At 41.0% G+C, this 16,632-nt stretch overlaps 1 protein-coding gene across 1 annotated transcript in view; it reads left to right on the forward strand.

Moving 5' to 3' along the window:
- Positions 1–15,830: 15,830 nt before the first annotated feature.
- The window catches only part of LOC149284035 (pleckstrin homology domain-containing family G member 3-like), a 44,014-nt gene continuing 43,212 nt past the window's right edge, over positions 15,831–16,632 (forward strand). Inside the window, exon 1 of the mRNA XM_089497218.1 lies at positions 15,831–16,005. Coding sequence (XP_089353344.1) covers positions 15,831–16,005 — 175 coding nt within the window. The remainder of the gene's footprint in view (positions 16,006–16,632) is intronic.

Below are 16,632 nucleotides of genomic sequence, written 5' to 3' on the forward strand. Positions count from 1 at the left end.
CTTGTGAGCCCGTACACGTACACTATAGAGCTAAATCCTCTATAAGTGAAAAAGCAAATTTTTTTTGCAATGAACCTGTGCCCCTTCTAGTTAACACATTTTTATCAAATAATCCATTTTGTAAGAAAATGTTTTAACCCTTTAAAATCATCCAAGACATAAAAATACGTATGTACCGCATTGTATCTAGAGAACCTAATTAAGCAAAATAAAATCCAACAATGTCATTATTGTGCATGGGCAGAAAGCATTATAATTGCTTTTAATGGGAGCTTTTCAGATATACAGCATGTGATTATTTTCAAATTACATTGAACTGTTTAATGCCGTATTATTTATTATTCGGCTGTCCTCGGCACGGTGACCGGCATTCGGTATTATCTCTTTGGAATGTGGTTGTAGGCGGGGTACCGTGATTGATGGGAAAGTGGGCGTGGTCATTCATAGACCGCTCAGTGAAGAAGCGTTCCTTTCTCCCTTCTCTCACGGCGGGAAGGCGGAGTTTATCACTTACTGGGCGTGCCTTCTGCCGCAGCGCTGGACTCGTGGTTTGTCGTGCGGGTGCGGTCTGTGCATCTGGTTCAGCGCCGGTGGATAATGAACCGAGTGGTTTCGGTGAGTAGCCATGATAGGGCAGACACCGGGGAAGCAAGAAGCGGGGGCCATTACTAATAAATACGTTAATATCAGCAGAGCTTCTATGTAGAGCATAAAGAGTCGCAATTAGAAGTTAAATGGGTCAGATGTAGTTACCCGGCGACCAGTATATAAGGCGATAGCTATACTGATTTATGTAATTGCGGGCTCCGTGCCGTAAGGTCACCCGTCTCCTCCTGTCCCTGAATGGGATGGCTAAAGTGAACCGAATGGTTCATCAGAAGTTGAGCAGCAGCGTCCCGGGGCATGTAGCTGCTGTCCATGGATGCTGTGTGATCATCGGACCGGGATGTCTTCGTATGACATGGAGAAGACATCCAGCAGACATCGCTTATAGAGCGCAGTGTTTGCCTCCAGAACTTAAAGAGGCTGTGAAGTCTCCAAGAGATTTAATAAACCGGAAAAAATAGTTTGATTGATTCCCTCAGATCAGGATAAATACTGAATGAGAAGCAAAATAACAACAAACAAACACATGTATTTAGAGTCAATATTTAATATCTCTCGGGATCAAATAGACAACACAATTCCAGATTTTCTAATTATTTGGATCTCTCTGTGTTTGTCCTTTATGTGATAGCCCAGTAGTGTCCTTGCCCACATCATCTCTCAAGGGATTTATCCAAAAGAACTTATAAGAACCTAAGTGCTTCAAAGTTTATTGTATCTTCTGTATTTTGTCCTCCTTGCCCGAATATTACAAAGAAGCAGCTGAGTTTTATTGGAAATTGTTCTGTAGTTTTTGGAATATCAAGCGTGGTTAGTAGGATCCAGAAGAGCTTTAAACCTCTAATGCACGCGTATGGCTGACGGTTTGTGAGTTGGCCGCATGTCTTGGGAATGTCAGAACTCTGGGAATTGGTACAACTTTCCACCGTCTGGTTCTCTTGTGGCTGTACTTCACTTGGCTGTAAGGTTGTTGCTTCTTTTCCAGCCTTTGGTCAGATGTCACTTTTCTTTTGGACTGAAAAGCCTATGGCGCTCCCGTTAAGCATAGGTCCCATCAGAGGTGCATGGCCAACATAGAGAAACGTTGAATGTTGCATTGAAATCTATGCTTTTCCCCAGTCCAGTCCTCCAAGATCGAAGTCTTCTAAATAAGGACCTCCCCAGGATTATTAATTTAATGTATTTATGGATGTGTTTTTGGATGTATTTATTCATTCACAGTAGGAGCGATAGTTCTTGAACCTTTTCCTGAGTTTGGCAGTGAGATAGCCCTCTTTCCCAATAGCAATGCAAGTTACTGTAGATTGACATCAATGGAAATATTTCCATAGATATTGTCATATTTCATTTGAAAGAATAACACACTATACTATACTTTGTGTACTGCTTGGTTATTTTAGTGATAATTTGCTTTTAGGTGTGGTTGATCTACTTCCCTTTGTTGTGAGAACCCTTATAAAAGTTTTAACTGCTACAGCAGCCTGTGTTTTGGGAAAAACATATTAGATAATGATGTACCCGACAGATACAAGAATTTATGTTTTGATTAGAATTTTAAAAAAGTTTGAGATGTACCGTATGGTATGTGGTATGAAGTATGTGGACACCTGACCATCACACCTATATGAGCTTGTTGATCATCCCATTCCAAAACCATAGACATTAATACGGAGCCCCTCCTTTGCAGCTATAACAGCCTCCACTCTCTTGGGAAGGCTTTCCACAAGATTTTGGGTGTTTCTGTGGGAATTCTTACCCATTCATCCTGTACAGCATTTGTGAGGTCAGACTGATGCTTGTCTGAAGGTCTGGTGAGAAGGTCTGGCTCGAAATTTCCGTTCCAGTTCATCCCAAAGGTGTTTGATGGGGTGGACGTCAGCGCTCTGTGCGGCCACTGGAGTTCCTTCTCACCAAACTCCCACCATGTATTTATGGACCTTATTTTGTGAACAGGGGCTTAGTAGTCGTGCTGGAACAGGAAAGGGTCTTCCCCAAACCCATGCCACAAAGTTGGGAGCACACAATTGTCTTAAATGTCTTTGTATGCTGCAGCAGACCATTATTCCTCCTCCACCACCAAACTTTACAGTAGCCACTGTGCATTCCAGTAGATGGCATTCTCTTGGTACCTGCTGAATCCAGTATCCAATATAGTTTGCTATACATCCAAGTTCAGTAAGGGTAACTAGGAAGTTCTGTATAGTTACCATTACAGAAACTATAAAAAAACTACAATTTTCATTCATATGCTAGAAATAGCATTCAAGCGCTTGCAGCGTAGAGGGAACATGGTAAGCACGTCACACAGACATTTACTGTGTAGAGTTAGTATAAAGCCATTTGTTCCTGTATTATTTGTATGGCTTGTTCTGTTGAAGAATACAATTACGCTGTGTACAGTGTGTGTTAAGGAGCTGTTAGAATAGGAAGAGATTAGATATGTAAATTGTTTAAAAGATAGAAAGTGGAGGGGGAACGGAATGTGGCGTTTCAAAGATAGTACGGCTTCTAAGTATATGTCTAAAAATATGAGTCATAAGTATAAAAATGTGATAACATCAACAAAAAACTGGTGTGAGTTGGTACGTGAGCGTCTCCATTGGCCCTCATGGAGTCCATCCTCATTTGTTGCGTGTCGGCTGCAGCAAAGGTATTCTTGGTAGGATGCAGTAACCATAAATTGTCATTACAGTGGAAATAGGACTGCATTCTCTACGGGTCACAACACTAAAAAAACCTATATAATTGCACTCGGGCTATAAAACAAACAACCTATATGTAGTCAACAACCTCCCTATAGTTAAACCATGGTAGCAACCGTCTTAACTCGTTTTCCCAGGATTTGTATGATTATTCCTACACGTTGGGGAGAAACTGGCTGGTTCTGGAAGGCTTTTTTTTTGGGTGGGATGTGGAGTCTTCCAGGCATGAATCAAATTGCTCGGCTTAGCTTTGCCACAACTTGCTACAGATCTCAGGTTCTTGGAAGCTTTAGTCTGTTTTGATCTCGCTGAATATCTTCAAATCTCCAAAACAATCTCACTGGTTGAAAAGCAAAAATCCTACGGAGTTGGCAGTTTCAATAAACACGTTTAATGATGGTGAAGTCCTTGTAGGTTACAGTTACCCTATAAATGTGCATGTTTTCAGGAACACGGCGTTAGCTGGAATGTGATGTCTTATCTACTTGCTTTGTCCTTGATGCTTCTAAATGGGCATCTGTGTGGGGCTAGCGGGCACAAAGCCAGAATTATCTGATTATAATTCTGATGGCTAGTGTGCTTGGCGCTGGACATTCAGGATTGAACCTTGATGTAGTTCCAACATGTGCTAGCTTGATACACACACCAATGGTCCATACGATCTTCACCATGTTCCACACAAAAGTACTCTGCATCACTTTGGGATGTGAGGATAGGATGAGGAAGTACCCATAAAATGTCAGTAAAGTAAGTTAAGGAAGGTTAAGATGAACTCAGAGCTATCTTAAAGAGTTAATTCACAAAGAACCGACTAGATGAGCCAATTGATTGTTTGTTTGTTTTTTTTGTCGTCACTATTTATTTATGTATTTATTCAGATTTGGACACCTGTGTCTGTGGCATTTGCTGAAACGTCCGCTATTATACCTGTAGCTGCTTACCCCTTGGACGTCATGTTAAAAAGATCATTTTAACCCCTTAATGGCAAAGCCTGTACGGGCTGAAATGATCAGAAAATCCACATTTGTCAATTTGTTGCTAATGCAAAGTATTTGAGCGTAAGACTGTTTCCTCTCTGTTTCCCTCTAATGTGTATGGTTTGGGGCTGGTATGTTTATTCTTTGTTTTGATGTAACTCAGGCAGTGACCTGTGAACACACAGCTGGAATGTCTGACACTTCCTAACCAGAGCAGAAAGGTTGAAAATAACCTAAAATTGTACAAGGGGTCGAGTGACTTCATGAGTCCTGTGGTGATTTATGTGCGTGAACCTCTTCATTATGATGGACCTTCAGAACAACATTACACACCTGGCCTAACTTCTTAAAGAGGCTCCATCATTTTCCCAAATCCTACACTTTACAGTTCCGCGATTTGCCAGAAGTGCTCCAGGTGGCCTGGTTCATGGAGAAGTGTATGAAGAAAAGAAGATACAGGGAGAATTGGACGGAGAAAGAAGACAGAAGGGGCAAGAGAAGAAGTCGAGCTGCGGGAAATGAGACAGGAATGTGGAAGCAGTCAGTGGAGATATTGAGAGAGAAAGGAAGAGTGGGTGAGAGTGAGTGTAAATGAGCGTGAATAAGAGTGAGTGAGAGTGTTTGTACATTTTTAAAGTGTGTGTGTGGGGGGGTACAAAATATAGGATCCACCCTGGGTGCCAAATACTCTAGGTAATAAACTCTTAAATAAATCCATCACTCGTATTAGATTACATTATAGCGGGACTTTCAGCTCATGCAGGGAGTCGTGCAGTTCCTCTGCAAAGCTATTATCACAAATTCACAGCCATTGAAAATACGAAGTATTGTTCGTGTTAAACATAATATTACTCATGAACTAGAAACTGTTAGTTCAGTGAGGATAAGGGGAGGAAATTGATTCGATAATAATAGTCAGATTTTGTCACAGATACCAGAACCCTTGGGGTATTAGAATGAGCTGTAATGAAGGTACTATATAGAGTAATACCGTAATGGGAAACATTGTGATGATGACAGCTCCCTTTTAATGATCCCAACAGAGACAGTATGCAGTCTATTTGCTGATATCAGCGTCTGAAAGACTAGGCAATTTAATGTAATTTCATAATTACTTTTGCCCCTTAAAAGAAAAGGGGATGATGCTTTCACATTATATTTAACCCTTTTAGTACCCTTAGGACGTACCGGTATGTCCTTAAAATGGTAAGAACACACAACCAGCTGTGTCCAACATCTGGTTAAACACACACAATCCGTCATCAGAGTTTTGTAAACACTACACCAGCAAGATCAGCCCTTTATCAACCTTTATCAAGGTAAAAGCAGACGTGCCCCGGCAGGAATGTGTGGCGCGTCTCAAGAAACCTAAACAATCGGGAAATCCAGACCTTTATGTCTAAGACTGTGGGAACCCAAGGGGGGGAAACCCCCCCAGTGCAGATACCGCTTGATTAATGAGAGCTATGCTTAAAGGTGAATGAATCCTTTACTCTCTATAACTCTTTATTCATACGCCTCATTAGGTGTATTCAATAAAGTGGGGGCTTGAATGGGAGTTGTCGTTCCAGCCAACTTCTTTCTTGGTGTAGAACGTCTACACCGACTGGTCTTGCGTAAAGTTGTATCGCATTATTTTATTCGACTTTTACAAGCTCCAGGGTTTTCTTCACTGCAGCGTGTAAACGCTAGCCATTGTCCGAATAGATCATCATGATGTCTTTTGCATGCACTGCCATACCTTCCAACATTTGGGGAGGAAGGGCTGGGCTTTAGCAAGGCTATTTATATGACTTTGTTACCTATTGATGTATACTTATGTAAAAATAAATTCACTTCTAAACTTGTAAATACACTTTATTGGGATTTTTAGGGCTGCAGAACATAAATATATTTTGAGCTCCTACAAAACAGGAGGCTCAAAGGTGTTGGAACTCAAAGAATGACTATGTTCAATTGGTTCAATTGGTAGACATGCCCTACTCCAAGTACAAAATAGTCAATAGTCATAGCATTTCAGGGCTCGAACGTCATCAAGGCATATTGAGATATACTTGCGTGCTCCTTGGTCTAAACGGCTATAGTGAACTAAACAGCTGTACACTCCCAAGAGTTAGACCGTCCATTATCAGTTAAGAATCCCTGGTGTTTATCAAAAAGGGGCCATTACATTATAAGCAAAACAACCATTGGCAGATCTGCCATTTTTGTTTTTCATTTGAAAGCTTAACAGGTAATAACCTATCAGTGCATGCCTTTGTGTGACATCACGACTAATCATTCGCTGAAAAATGATGAAGGAGACAACATTTTGCGTGGCTCTGGGGAAGGTTTTGGGCATTCAGTAGTGTAAGTAGAGCTACGCATTTGATCGTCAGTACTCTGTGTGAAATGTTAAGTACGAGAAATGATGAAAGGGAAGGGGTAATTACTTCTGCAGGTTTTGCCCCGGGTCCCAACAAATTGAGCTTAAATAGTTACTATTTTTTAAAAACAAATAGTTACAAAACAGTTATACCATTTGATGGCTAAAAACATTTATTACATGCTTGTGGATGTTGCCCACTCAGTGTTTTTCTTCGGGTCTCCTAAATTCAAATCCTCGCCAGTTTATTACCTAGTTATTAAGCGTTTCCAGATAATAGCTTTCTTCAAACCCTGTTCTTGCTGTTGGAAGATGGATCCCCCCTGGGCAGCTATTCTGCAGTGATTTCCTTATATGGAATATTATATTTCTTAAAATCTCACCGTTAATTGTTTTATTTTAAGGACAGTCCTTGGGGAAACGTATGTTTATTTTCCAGGAAGCCAATACGACTACAATCTCTGATGTATTCCACGGACATGGGACTGGTTAACGTGCTTAGTGCTTTCCCGTTACAGGTTACATAAATTAAAACAACGTTCCTAATCCTTAAATAAAATCACTTCTTGTAGCAGTTTAAACATTTCTTCTTAAATATTCCAGAAAGGGTGACTGGATGTTTCGTAAATAGTAAATTCTCTAGATGTTCTCCAGATAGGCAGGACCATAGAAACATAGCATTTTAAACTCAGATACTATTTTTATTAATAATCTTGTATGGCTAATATTAAAATGGGGGGGATTCCTGCTATTTAAACTTCTGTATTTTTTGCTGATGCTGCCGTGGGAAAATGAACTATTTTTGTCTTCTCTTTAAAGGGAAATGCGACTATTTTCCCAAATGGGCATGGGATCAGTGGAAAAAACCCACAGCACAGGAAATGAGTAAAAGCAACGCGATCGTCTTTATCCCATTCGGGATGTTCTGGTTTCTAGCGAGTTAAGACATTTTGAACTGTTTTCATGTGTTTTAGGAAGACTTGCTTCCTCTGAGAAGGCTATAAGGTCACCGTCAGCCCCAGATACTTTAGATAAGCTTTGAATGTATGTTAGAAGACATCTGGCTTAAGTTTGTGCGTTTGGAATGAATATTGCACAAACGCCTGATGTGTGGGAGCAAAAAAGCACCAGTGTTAGTATGGCATATAAACAGTGTGGGAAGGAGACACAGACATCTGTACATTATATTGACAAAAGGATTGGGACACGTGACCATTACATCAACAGGGAATTTTATGACTTCACATTCTAAGTACATAGACATTAATATGTAGCTGGTCCCCCCTTTGGAGGTATAACAGCTCCCACTCTTCTGGAAAGGCTTTTCACAAGATTTTGGGGAGTTTCTGTCGGAATTTTTGCCCATTCATCCAGGAGAGCATTTGTGAGGTCAGACTGATGTTGAAAGAGAAGATCTGGCTTGCAGTCTCCGTTCCAGTTCATCCCAAAAGTGTTTGATGGGGTTGAGGTCAGGGCTCTGTGCGGCCGGTCAGGTTCTTCCACACCAAACTCATCCAACAACGTCTTCATGGACCTTGCTTTGTGCACTGGGACACAGTCATGTTTGAATAGAAAATAACCTTCCTCAAACTGTTCAGAATGACCCATTTTTTTCACAAATGTTTATTTAGGAAGGCCCTGTCTATGCCAGTATAACTGGATACCTCTTAACATTTCATATTTCTGCAGAGGGACAGTTTTGTTTTGGGGTGCGTAGCCAAAGTTGGTTGAGAACATAACCAAGGTCTTTGCAGCTGCTGGGGTGCTGGGGCCTCCAGGTGTTAGAAGCCCCCAAGGCTTCTCGATGCACAAACATGAGCTGATTTTAATCTGATTCTCTTCAACTAGTGTCTATTTGCCCCATAATATAACCACAAATACAGCCAATCAGATCTAAGAAATGATATATGCAACTTGGGGTGATGCATTCCCAAGACTATTTATATGACTCTGGGACCTACTGATTGTATTCATGTAACCGAGTGAGGCATTTAGAAGAAGAATGTGTTTTATTTATACATTGTAACTTATAAACACATTTCTTATTTGTTTATATACACATTATTGTGACATTGTAGGCCTGTGGAAAGAGGGGAAAGAGGGGCAGAGGAATTTTGGTCTCAACGAGGCACTGTACCTTTTGAAGAGCAGAATTCTGGGGACATATAGACGCTTAATGAAGTGGTTTAATATAATCAAACAAGAGATAGGCTACTGATGGTTTATATTTAGGAAACAGCTTGTGGCTTTCATACGATACAGCCAACCTAGCAGGGAGCTGGCCTTTTGATCTTGCATCGGTCTATTCCAGGGGTCCTCAAACTTTTTAAACAGGGGGCCAGTTCACGGTCCCTCAGACCGTTGGAGGGCCGGACTATAGGGGCTGGCAGTATGTTCCCCCACAGGCATACAGCCTCTAGCCATACAGTATGGCTGGAGGCTGTATGCCTGTGTACTGCCCCATTTCAGTGTTCCGACCACCGCTCCGGCCATAGCAAGACCGGAGGATCGGTGGTCAGAACACCGAAGGGACGCGCCGCTGGTAAACACTTACCTCCAGCGCGCGTCCTTGCTTCTTTGCTTCTTCTCTGCTCCTCCGCGCTCGGTTGCCATGGGTGCACGCATGGGACGTCAGTGACATTGCTGCGTGCGCCTGCTCCCGGCGGTCCCCGCGTTTTTAAAGTAAACGCATGCCGCAGGGACTTCACAGAGGCATCCTTGTGTTCTGAAAGCATCTTTCGGAACACATGGATGTCCTGAGGCAAAAACACCCGGCGGACCGGGTAAATGCGCTCCGCGGGCCGCATGTGGCCCGCGGGCCGTAGTTTGAGGACCCCAGGTCTATTCCTTACATGTTCTATATGTCCCAAGTGTCCCGCTTTAGAAGGACAGCTCATCTTTTGGAATTTTGAAGAACTGGTTGTTTTTTTAAGAACAGTGTGAATTTTTAATTTTTTTCTTATTTTAGTTGAAATTGTACAACCACAATCATACTGCTGTAGAATACTCATGATGCTTTTCCTTTGTAGAATTTTGTAATTATGTTGATTTCGTTGAATAGTTTGAAGGAATCTATAAACTGCTCGGCTACTAACATTTAATGTTTTATTGATTTTGTTGTTTTATTGAGTGATGGTGAAAATGATTTACGGAGTCATCTAATAAACACATTCCCTTATTAGCAACCTTCTGTATGTGTTTGATGATGTAAGGACCTTCCATGATGATACTTAAAGGGAACAGCATAACGTCCCTGACATCATACCCATGGAATAATGCATGTTAAAGTACTCTGAGTACCAGCCTGACTTTTGGGGGGCAAATGCATTTGCAAAACACACCACCCAAAAATTTTAAGGGACCACGCAGCTAATATAGGCATCAAAGCATATGTGGACTCGGGCTTCTCTTTTCCTTATGAAACCCGCCAGGAGCCCCTCTTTATCTTCATATAATTTCAAATGACTATTAACTATTGTTTTTCCTTAACTTTAAACTTTTCAGCCCATTGGTTTAAGTATAATTTACTTGCCATTCAAGAACAATCCCCACATTCTATCAGAAAGCCGACTTTGAAATTAAAGTAATTGGTGTCGGTTACGTATAATCATCGACTTGCTTTTTTTCCTCGAAGCAATTACGTTCCAGCTGGAACCATGAAGAAAAACATAGCTAAGAGCTACTGTAAGAAAAAAATATTTATAATTTCAATAATAACATCGATGATTGCAGTGTTTTATGATAATCAATTATACAATGTAAAATGCATAGCTCAAAGTACATACCACAACGGGCTACTTTACACTAAGCAAGTCTTATTAGTCGCATGAAGTTGTTTTTTTTGTCGGTAATTACATTTTATGCTGAATTAAAAAGTGTTAACGTTTTAAAGCCAGAGAGGGGAAGCAGGGCTGTTCTGCAGAGAGTTGGTAAGGAAGGAGTTAAACAGAGTTGCCCGAAAGAGAATGAAAGGGCAGCCCAAACAATTATTTCTTGTACATTGCAGAAGCTTAGTTCACTTGGCGTTGCGCTCACAATGCTCTCTGTATCCACTCACCAGAATAGTTGCATTATTATAGGGTCCATGTGACAGTCCGGGGTCCTGCCTGTTGTTCAGCTTGTGCTGTGCACTGACAGATCTATAAATAAAGCGCCCCCTCCCCTTCGAAAATATATAGCATGTGACCTTTCCACTTTTTCTTTATCCCCCCCCCTATGTAGAGTATAGGTTGAACTAATAATTTATAAACAACACCCCGTCCCCCCCCCGATGTAATTTTTTTCCACGCTGTCGAGGTGGGAAGCCCCTTCTGGAGACCACTGTTTGGTAATTTGTTGTTGAAGGGATACTTCAGTGTCCCACTCAGACTACCACTCAATGAAGAACACATTATAGTATAAGTGCTATAACATGCACCCTTAACCCTTATTAAATATAATTAATACATATCTACCTTTAGGAGAAGCTGCAGCTCCAGTGTCTCCTTGGTGGTCCTGTTTTCTCACCACTGATTGGCTGTTGGTTATTGGATATACTAATGGTTGATAAATGTTGAAGGTTCGGTACTGTTGGACTTTATTTTGATGTTCTGTTGTAAGACCCCCCCATTTATTTTTATCCCCCCCCTTATGTCTGTACATCAAAATGGTTATTAACTCTATATGCTGTCAATGTTTTCATTATATGGTGAGGGTCTATTACTTTTGGTGGTCTAAGAGTAAAATTATATTTTGGGCTGAGATTTTAAAGGTATGGATCAAGTCGTTCTCTGTATACGGATCTGTACATACCAGGAATCTATTCAGCCGTGCAAGCCGTGATTCTAAACTCTATTGTGAAGCGTCCCTTAATGATGTGGAAAGCAGCCAGTACATGGGTTGACAAGCAGGGATGTGGATGGAGGTCACTGAGGTCATCTGTAATGCCACCAATGATTCCAACTTAAAGTCTGCTTTCTTGCCTGCACAAAGAAGGGGTGTTTTGACAAATATTTCGAAGCAATGTCATCGTATTTAGAAGTGTCACTTTTTGGCTATTTGGAAATGCTGGAAAGTGGTATTGATTGTGTATGCATTTAATTTTATGGTGGAGATATATTGAAATATTTCTTTGCAGAGTATAAAGATCATGGTCTTACTCTTTAGCAAGACATTTTATTGATGCCCTATTTGCCCATTTAGCGGCCGCTACAACATATATGAAATAACTTGGAAGACCAGGTCCATGTATAAAAAATATAGAAAAGTAGTTTGATAATGTCAGCCAATTCTCCTTTTCCAGGTTGTGAGATGAATAAGGGATTTGTTGAGTAAAGGCTACAAAAATAGCTTTGTGCTGTCAAGAGGAATAATGAAACCTTGCTATTTTGTTTTGCCGCTCATTTTTTTTTCCATTTTAGCTAAATTGCTGTGCTTTACATTAAAGGGACAGACTAATGTCCCCGACTGGCCCTCTGTAGAAAAATGCATATTATCATATTCTCCAAACAAAAACCAAAAAGAAATAAAACTGACCTAAAAGCTGCAGTCCTGCTGCAGCAGCTGCCCTCTCCACTGTGATATGTTTTGGTTAACAGATCCCATTCCCAGCGCTAGGGGGCCGGGGTATGGGCAAAAACATATGAGGGGGTTCTGCTGATTCCCTGCCATGCCTTTGCAGAACGGACACCACGAAAAGGGGGCACACGGCTATCATGAGATTCAAAGGCATATGATGGCTGGAGTGTCCATTTAAGTATACAACGCAGCAAGCTTTATCTACTGTGCCTGTCAATTGCATTCATTTATATGTATTATACAGCAGACTATAAGGGCCGAATGGTTCATATCTGACGTCAAATTCTGTATATGAGTCCAATTATTCAGCGTTATATTCTGGAGAGGTTTATTCCTATCACTCATATGTTTTGAGTGCACTCACTTGACTCATCTCTACTATTTCTATTAGTGTGGATTGTTATGATATATGTCCTTATCAGGTTTGGTCTAATAATTAACTGTTTTTATTCAAAGATCTCCTTCCAATAACCCACTCGGCTGGAGTTCCCTTTTTTATGAAAGGCCACCACTTTTCCAGATCAACAAAACCATTATGATTTCCATGTGGGCACATTTATACCCCGTCTCCCTTTTTTACAGCTATTGTTAAGTTGAAAACTATCTGCAACCGCAAGTTGGGAAATATTTGGTTATCTGGAGCACATCTAGTAACGGCTTCCAGTTATGGAAATAACGTCTGTCCAAAAAAAAAAAAACAGGTTCTGCATTTACGCCCGGTGACTTGGCATTCAAATTGGGTTCTTTCAGCACGACACTAATATAATTTACTGTTCTATACTGACGTCTTTGGGCAAAGCGTATGCCTGTAAATATACGAGAACGAACACTAGTTTCTGTACCGTTCCAGTTATATAGGCTTTTTGTACCGGTATGCCCTAATTTATGTCAATGTTTTTAATGTCTATTTTGATGTTATTTTTATTTTCTACTCTCCTCCATTGTAACAGCGCTATGGAATCTGCTGGCGCTCTATAAATAAAGTGTAATTGGTACTTATTTTTGTACTTTGTACTTTGGGGCAAAAAAGTATTTAGTCAGCCACCAATTGTGCAAGTTCTCCCACTTAAAAAGATGAGATAGGCCTGTAATTTTCACCATAGGTACACTTCAACTATGAGAGACAGAATGGGGGGAAAGAATACAGGAAATCACATTGTAGGATTTCTAATGAATTCATTGGTAAATTCCTCGGTAAAATAAGTATTTGGTCACCGACAAACAAGCAAGATATCTGGCTCTCACAGACCTGTAACATCTTCTTTAATAGTCTCCTCTGTCCTCCACTCGTTACCTGTATTAATGGCACCTGTTTGAACTTGTTATCAGTATAAAAGACACCTGTCCACAACCTCAAACAGTCCTACTCCAAACCCCACTATGGCCAAGACCAAAGAGCTGTCGAAGGACACCAGAAACAAAATTGTAGACCTGCACCAGGCTGGGAAGACTGAATCTGCAATAGGCAAGCAACTTGGTGTGAAGAAATCAACTGTGGGAGCAATTATTCGAAAATGGAAGACATACGGGACCACTGATAATCTCCCTCGATCTGGGGCTCCACGCAAGATCTCACCCGTGGTGTCAAAATGATCACAAGAACGGTGAGCAAAAATCCCAGAACCACACGGGGGGGACCTAGTAAATGACCTGCAGAGAGCTGGGACCAAAGTAACAAAGGCTACCATCAGTAACACACTACGCCGCCAGGGACTCAAATCATGCAGTGCCAGACGTGTCCCCCTGCTTAAGCCAGTACATCTGAAGTTTGCTAGAGAGCATTTGGATGATCCAGAAGAGGATTGGGCGAATGTCGTATGGTCAGATGAAACCAAGGTAGAACTTTTTGGTAGACACTCAACTCGTCCTGTTTGGAGGAGAAAGAATGCTGAGTTGCATCCAAAGAACACCATACCTACGGTGAAGCATGGGGGTGGAAACATTATGCTTTGGAGCTGTTTTTCTGCAAAGGGACCAGGACGACTGATCCGTGTAAAGGAAAGAATGAATGGGGCCATGTATCGTGAGATTTTGAGTGAAAACCTCCTTCCATCAGCAAGGGCATTGAAGATGAAACGTGGCTGGGTCTTTCAGTATGACAATGATCCCAAACACTCCGCCCGGGCAACGAAGGAGTGGCTTCGTAAGAAGCATTTCAAGGTCCTGGAGTGGCCTAGCCAGTCTCCAGATCTCAACCCCATAGAAAACCTTTGGAGGGAGTTGAAAGTCCGTGCTGCCCAGCGACAGCCCCAAAACATCACTGCTCTAGAGGAGATCTGCATGGAGGAATGGTCCCAAATACCAGCAACAGTGTGTGAAAACCTTGTGAAGAGTTACAGAAAATGTTTGACCTCTGCCAACAAAGGGTATATAACAAAGTATTTATGAACTTTTGTTATTGACCAAATACTTATTTTCCACTATAATTTGCAAATAAATTCTTTAAAAATCAGAAAATGTGATTTATGGACTTTGTTGTCTCATTCTGTCTCTCATAGTTGAAGTGTACCTATGGTGAAAATTACAGGCCTCTCTCATCTTTGTAAGTGGGAGAACTTGCACAATTGGTGGCTGACTAAATACTTTTTTTGCCCCACTGTATAAACATTAAAATAACATGACATGGATCAGAAATACAGTGTAGATTAGCAGGTGATTTTTAATGGAATATCTTCGTAGGCGTACAGACGCCCTTTATCACTCCCATCAGTCCTGTGTTCCAATGGCCCTTTATCACTCCCATCAGTCCTGTGTTCCAATGGCCCTTCATCACTCCCATCACTCCTGTGTTCCAATGGTCCTTTATCACTCCCATCACTCCTGTGTTCCAATGGCACATTGTGTTCACTAATCCACATATGCTTTTTTTTAAAAAATGAATCAGTAGGTTTTATATGCTTTTTTTGCCTCATCAGTCTCTCAGTTAGGTGTCCAAAGCACTAACTAAGCATAGTTAAGGGTCCTTTGTTTGCCGTTAGTCTCTGAAGACAAAGTCTTGCATTGACTGCGCTCCTTCAAGGATTTCCTTTTTCATATTCCCCTTTCACCGTTAAATATTTTTGTGATATTCTTTCCATCCCAAAAGCCCTTGAGATTTCCTCCGGCATTCTTTGTCTCTCTTGGTCTCGTAAACTTTTTATATCTCATGACTCCACTCGGCAAATCGCTCTCTTGAATTCTCTTGTTTATAACAAGAAATAATTGACTCTTTCCCAGAATGTTGTAGAAACATCAGCGCAAAATATTTTATATAGTTAGGTTAATATTATCCAAACATATAAGTTTAACCGGTGTTTCTGCTTCGATACAAGATCTTTCTGTAGCTCTACATGTGACACAACATTAATGATCGTTCTGGATTGGTTTTAAAGGTGATGTTCCATCTAGGCATCAACTAAATACTTAAATTATTATGTACTACTCTGGTACACTCATTAAAATGATGTAGAGTTTTTGTTCCGTATCTTGTTCAAAACCTTTAACCTTAGCCACCTAATTTGTTCCCTCTGCGCTGCTTCCCTCTGCGCTGCACGGAAGGGGTGTTTGTGTTTAAAGGTGTGAGGCTGGTTCAATGGTGGAGTCCGGTATGCAGGGACGTAACCCCAGGAGGCGATAAACAGCTAAATGCAGCTTACAATAGGGAAGATTGAAGTAGCAGAAGTCGGGAACGTAGCCGAGGTCAGGATAATAGCAAGCAGCGAGGTCAAAATCCGAAGCCAGAGTCAGGAAACCAAGAGTAGCTTCGTCGGGTCTGGAGTTGCGGACCCTGACAAAAGGGGACTGGGAGTGGTTGTAGGAGGTCAGACTGCCGTGATGTAATACATAGAGGAAGACTTTGGAAGGATGACAGGATTCTATTGCTAAGCAGCACTAGTATTTCAACGAACCTTTAATTCAGTGTTTAAGGGAGCATTGAGCAGAAAAATAAAATGATGGGCCTCTTTTAAATGATGCATCACTTATCTGTTGATATTTTATGAGGGAATCACGGTTGTGTTATTACTTTTTTTTGCTTGTTTATTTTGTCTTATACGCAAAAAAATACCTCTGCCGGTGATAACTGTATGGAGTTGTAGAAAAGCGTCCCCTTCTCAGATGTCCGTGCTTTTTGCTACTTTCTGAATCTGTTGACATTCCGTAGGTTGCATTGCTAGAAATTATAATTGTCATTTGAAAGAAAAGACACTTTGGGGCATTTCCATGGTTTTTGGCGGAGATGGACATGGAAGAAATAAATTCGAATCTGTGTACTTTTCAAAGAGTTAGGGAGTATTTGTTATTATGCAACAGAAGTAAGTTTTCGGGAACAGGGGCTACTTGAAGCTTGGATTCTTCTAGATACATCTGAAATCTTAAACATCGCTCTTTTAGACTCTTAATTCCATTCTGATGGATTGATGAGGTTGCCACAGTGTCGGCTTCCAAG

The sequence above is a fragment of the Sceloporus occidentalis genome, unplaced genomic scaffold, assembly GCF_023333645.1.
Source record: "Sceloporus occidentalis isolate IW3139 unplaced genomic scaffold, rSceOcc1.0.p SCAF_100, whole genome shotgun sequence".
Lineage (NCBI taxonomy): Eukaryota > Metazoa > Chordata > Lepidosauria > Squamata > Phrynosomatidae > Sceloporus > Sceloporus occidentalis.